This window comes from Coccinella septempunctata, chromosome 1 (genome assembly GCF_907165205.1).
Source record: "Coccinella septempunctata chromosome 1, icCocSept1.1, whole genome shotgun sequence".
Classification (NCBI taxonomy): domain Eukaryota; kingdom Metazoa; phylum Arthropoda; class Insecta; order Coleoptera; family Coccinellidae; genus Coccinella; species Coccinella septempunctata.
The window spans coordinates 33,825,214-33,829,559 of record NC_058189.1 but is presented as its reverse complement, the minus strand read 5'-3'; the positions used below and the strand labels follow the sequence as shown (position 1 = coordinate 33,829,559).

Sequence of the window (4,346 nt, the reverse complement as noted above, 5' to 3'; positions counted from 1 at the left end):
GTAAAGGTGCCTACAGATTACTCTGACATGACGTGGGACCACGTCATAAAACTTATGATTCAAAAAATCTAACCTACGATTTTGCGCGGGAGCGTTCAAATTGTACTGACGTGATGTTAGATTTTTGAATTATCAGCATTATGACGTGGTCTCCCCTAACGCAGAGTAATCTGTAGGCGCCTTAAAATCTGGGGCTCTTTTTTCCCATTTGGTCTGAATTCTGAGCATAGAAATGATCCGCTAAAATGAAAGGCAGAGAAGAATAAGTTATAATTTCTTTCAAAAACTTCCTTTCAAAATGTATGTAAGGAGAACAGTAAAAATTAGCGATCAATTATAAATAAAATTATGAAATAAATTATCCCAAAAATTATACGTAAAACAAAAACCAAAAGAGCCGAAAATGGGACGCGTTAAAAGTTGAGTTCGGTTTTTTAGGGAAATTATAATAGATTTATGGAATTTGGTTGGGAAGAAGACTAAGAACTAAATGAATGACATTGTTGTTGATATTGGGTTCAAATAGTTTCTTTTGATTTTCTTTTTTTTGCATCAAAATAAGATGAATTTTTCAAGGCAATGATTGCGGATACTGGATGAGATCTAATCTGTATATGCGTGATTTTTATTACACAAAATGTGACTGATTACTTTTTGAGCAGCATTATGCTTCTCCATGCCCTACTACACATTTTCTTCGTCTTGTGTTGCTCATACAATTACTCGTACAATTATTTTTTGAATGAACCTACAAATCTCAACCAATTGAAGCATTAAATAACTGGAGGAAAACAAAGCAAACTTTCAATACTTATTCAATCTGGTAATATATTGCCCTCAAACACAACTACCCAGGTTTTTAAAGGAACATTTAGTGGAGTACCGTTTCAGCTGTTGTTCTTCTGTTCAATGTTTTGACACTGATTATATTAATTATTTACCCCTCTACTGGCCATTTATTTATTATTATTATTTATTGAAGATTAAGAGTCAAGATTAGAAATCTATAGGACTCATTAAACACATAAGCGGAAAACAGACACAGAACAAAAAACACAGCCTTACCTCTCTAACTGAAGGGAAATAAAAATGAAAATGGTCCAAATTGTTTTTGAAGGAATTTACACTACCACTGTTCACTACCACTGGGGGAACAAAACATGCAATCTATATCCTCGTTTTCCAAATATTTTCCTTTAAGAAATCCATTAGCTGTAGCTGCTGAACTATCTTTTTTCCCTTTTTTCGATATATCTTCAATGCCATTTCCTCATTTTACTCCTAAATTGAATAATTTTTTTCGAATATTCATTGGATTTTTATCATTTTCAGATTCCGCTTTTGAAAGAAATGGACCCGTATTAGTTATAGGATATTTCAAAACAATTTTTGGTTTATTTTAAGATTCATTCTTTATGAAAGAATCATGGTTTTCTGCACTTTCAGTTTCCATCGATACCATATCACATTGCGAAAAATGCAATGAATTTGGAGATGATATGGTTCGAAAAATAATAACAATAATTTTCCAAATATATTCTTGTCATTACAGATTCTAACCATCGCATTTGACATTTTCATCTGTAACCATGTCAAAATCTCACATTTCATTCTCATCATCAAAATTATCGTGAAAATGCATAATTTTCGTAAACTAATTCGCATCAAACACGTCCTGAAAGAAGTTTTCCCAATAATATACAGAAATGTCCACTCTACACCGAAACCCAATAATAAGAAACCTTTTTTCATAATTTTGTCAGTATTTGGTCTCACATCTTATTACTACCTCCATCTGGTTCCAAAATGGTTGGATAAGAAAACTCTCACCGAAAAGTCAAGTTTGGAATATGACGAAGTATTGAATCAAGAAAATATTGACTCAAATATCAGATCCAAATTGTGCACTAACGAAGAAAGTGCCAAAGCGCAGTTTAATTTCATAGACAAAGTGGTGAAGAAATGTGCACCCGGAGTTTTTCATATCTACATAACGAATACAAAAACCAATACTAAGCAAGAAATTGGATCATCCCCGTTCGTTTATGGTTCAGGTTTCGTCATAAGAGAAGATGGTTGGGCGTTAACAAACGCTCACGTCGTTCTCAATAAAGATTCTTTCATATCTTGTAAAATGTCTGACGGAACAGTTTACAGTGCGGAAATTGTTGATATAGATGTGAACATCGATGTTGCTCTTCTTAAACTGGATACAGACAGAGAACTCACGGCTTTACCTTTGGAAGAACCTGGAGTTGTCGATGTTGGTGAATGGGTAGTAGCCCTGGGAAGTCCGTTATGTCTGAGTAACTCTATTTCTGTAGGTGTCGTAAGTTCTGTTAATCGATCTGCTAAGGAATTAGGACTTAAGAATTATTCAATGTCGTACATTCAAACTGATGCGCTCATCACCTTCGGCAACTCTGGTGGTCCTTTAGTTAACATCAATGGCAAAGTTATAGGCATAAGCAGTTTACGGCTCACTTCGGGAATATCATTCGCCATCCCTGTAGACTTTTGTTTGAAGTTTTTGAGGAATTGCAGAACATTCAACCCCACCAACCATTCCGATAGTTCCAGAGAGGATGGTGAGATGACACTTTTCGGTCTTACAACCATTCCGATAACTTCCGATGTGCTGATAGACCTCATGCAGAAAAAACTTTTGACATTTCCAAAAGATGTAGATGAAGGTCTCCTCGTATGGAAAATATTGGAAGGCAGCTTAGCTCAAGAGTATGGTCTCTCTGCAGGTGATGTCATAACACATATTAATGGGGTTCCAGTCAAATTTGCCGCTGATATCTATAAGCTGAAATCACAAAAGAAAAATGTCGAATTTGTTATCATCAAGAAGGCTACACAAGAAGAAATATCATTAACTATACCACTGAATAAAGATATTAACTGAAAGCGTTTTTTCTACACGAATCAGTAGCTATGAATTAGATTCTACAGCATGTTATTTTTCCTTACCCTAACCGAAATTCTATTTTTTCGTACCTTCATATGTTTTCGTTGTTTTGGACATTGAATCACTAGAATCTCTTAGTTTGCACATAAAAAATTACAAATGGGTATCAGGAATTTTTTTTTCTATTAGGTGAAATCTTTAAATGTCATTAGCCTCAGCAGGGTGAAATTACCCCAGAAAAATTCACGCGTTTTTTCTTCATGATACGAGGTTTCCAAAACCAACTTTATATCACTGTGAAATTTTCATCAGGAATCATGATTTAAAATTAAACAAAATTTATTTCTGCCAACCAATACATTGATATGAGATTTTTTTTTATTTTTTAAAATGCTATGCGACTGGAGAATATGATAAGAAAATAGTGATGAAGAACAACATTTTCTTGCAGCAGATTAAAGGTAAGGTACGTAATTTTTCGTTTTTTGGATTCCAGACTAACATATGTAGCAGAATATTTCAGAAATTCAGTAAGAAGCAGAAAAGAATTCTTAGAAAATTCTAGACAAATGCTCCAATTGGTTCTTTATACAACTTACAACTAGCGATTGTGTTTCAATTCATTTATGTCGGTATTTTTGAAATATTGGAAAAAAATTCAGATGCCTTCAAAACCGAAATCATATCAGTAAAATGCCCTCTATAGATAGCATTTGGCCTAATCGCGACCTAAATAGGCACATTTGGACCCATAACGCCTACCCCATCTCTCAACGGACGGAATTGATTCTGAGTACTAATCTTAGATTAATAAAACATCTATGATACTATTTCTTTATCAAATAGTCTAACGAAAGAGTATTAAACCAAAAGAGTATCTAACCAAAGCGTTAATACTCTTTGGTCTAACGGTCTAACCAACAATATCAAAGATTATATGGAGTTAAAAAACTCTATAATCTTTGAATAATATATTTGATGGTTTGTGGTATCCATATATGCTCGTAGGGCGACAATAAGTCCATCGCTTATTCGTGTTTCGACAAGATTTCCGAAGAGCTTAGTGCTTAGTAATTGCCGGATAGAAGTGCTTGGAGGACAAAAAGACTTCATGTGCTTCCACGATAGAGCTCTTAGTACAATGCTTTAGAAGAGCTCTGATTTGAATATGATATTATTGAATTTTTTGATCCAGCCATTTACATAACAGGGATTTCTGATTTGTCCGATGTAAACTATGGTTGAAAGTTCTTTTATCTTACTGCAAATTTTTTGCCGATTTCAAAAATGTTTGAATTCGAATGAATTTTTTTATGCATCCATTTCTTCCGGGTTAAAAATCATTCACCTGATATACCTAATTAGAAGAGAAATTTGATTCCATAATAGCCCTTTTTCCATTCATGAAAGGAACTAGTGAATTATTATAATT

General features: G+C 33.8%; 1 protein-coding gene across 1 annotated transcript; it reads left to right on the top strand.

Moving 5' to 3' along the window:
* The first annotated feature begins 1,636 nt into the window (after positions 1-1,636).
* Positions 1,637-2,911, top strand: LOC123322973 (serine protease HTRA2, mitochondrial-like). Its single transcript, XM_044911099.1, has one exon. It carries the CDS (start codon positions 1,637-1,639, stop codon positions 2,909-2,911), a length of 1,275 nt encoding a protein of 424 aa, XP_044767034.1.
* Positions 2,912-4,346: the final 1,435 nt, after the last annotated feature.

Bases quoted from the DNA above. Each gene is read 5' to 3' on its own strand.
- LOC123322973 (XM_044911099.1), top strand. From the start codon at position 1,637: ATGCATAATTTTCGTAAACTAATTCGCATCAAACACGTCCTGAAAGAA.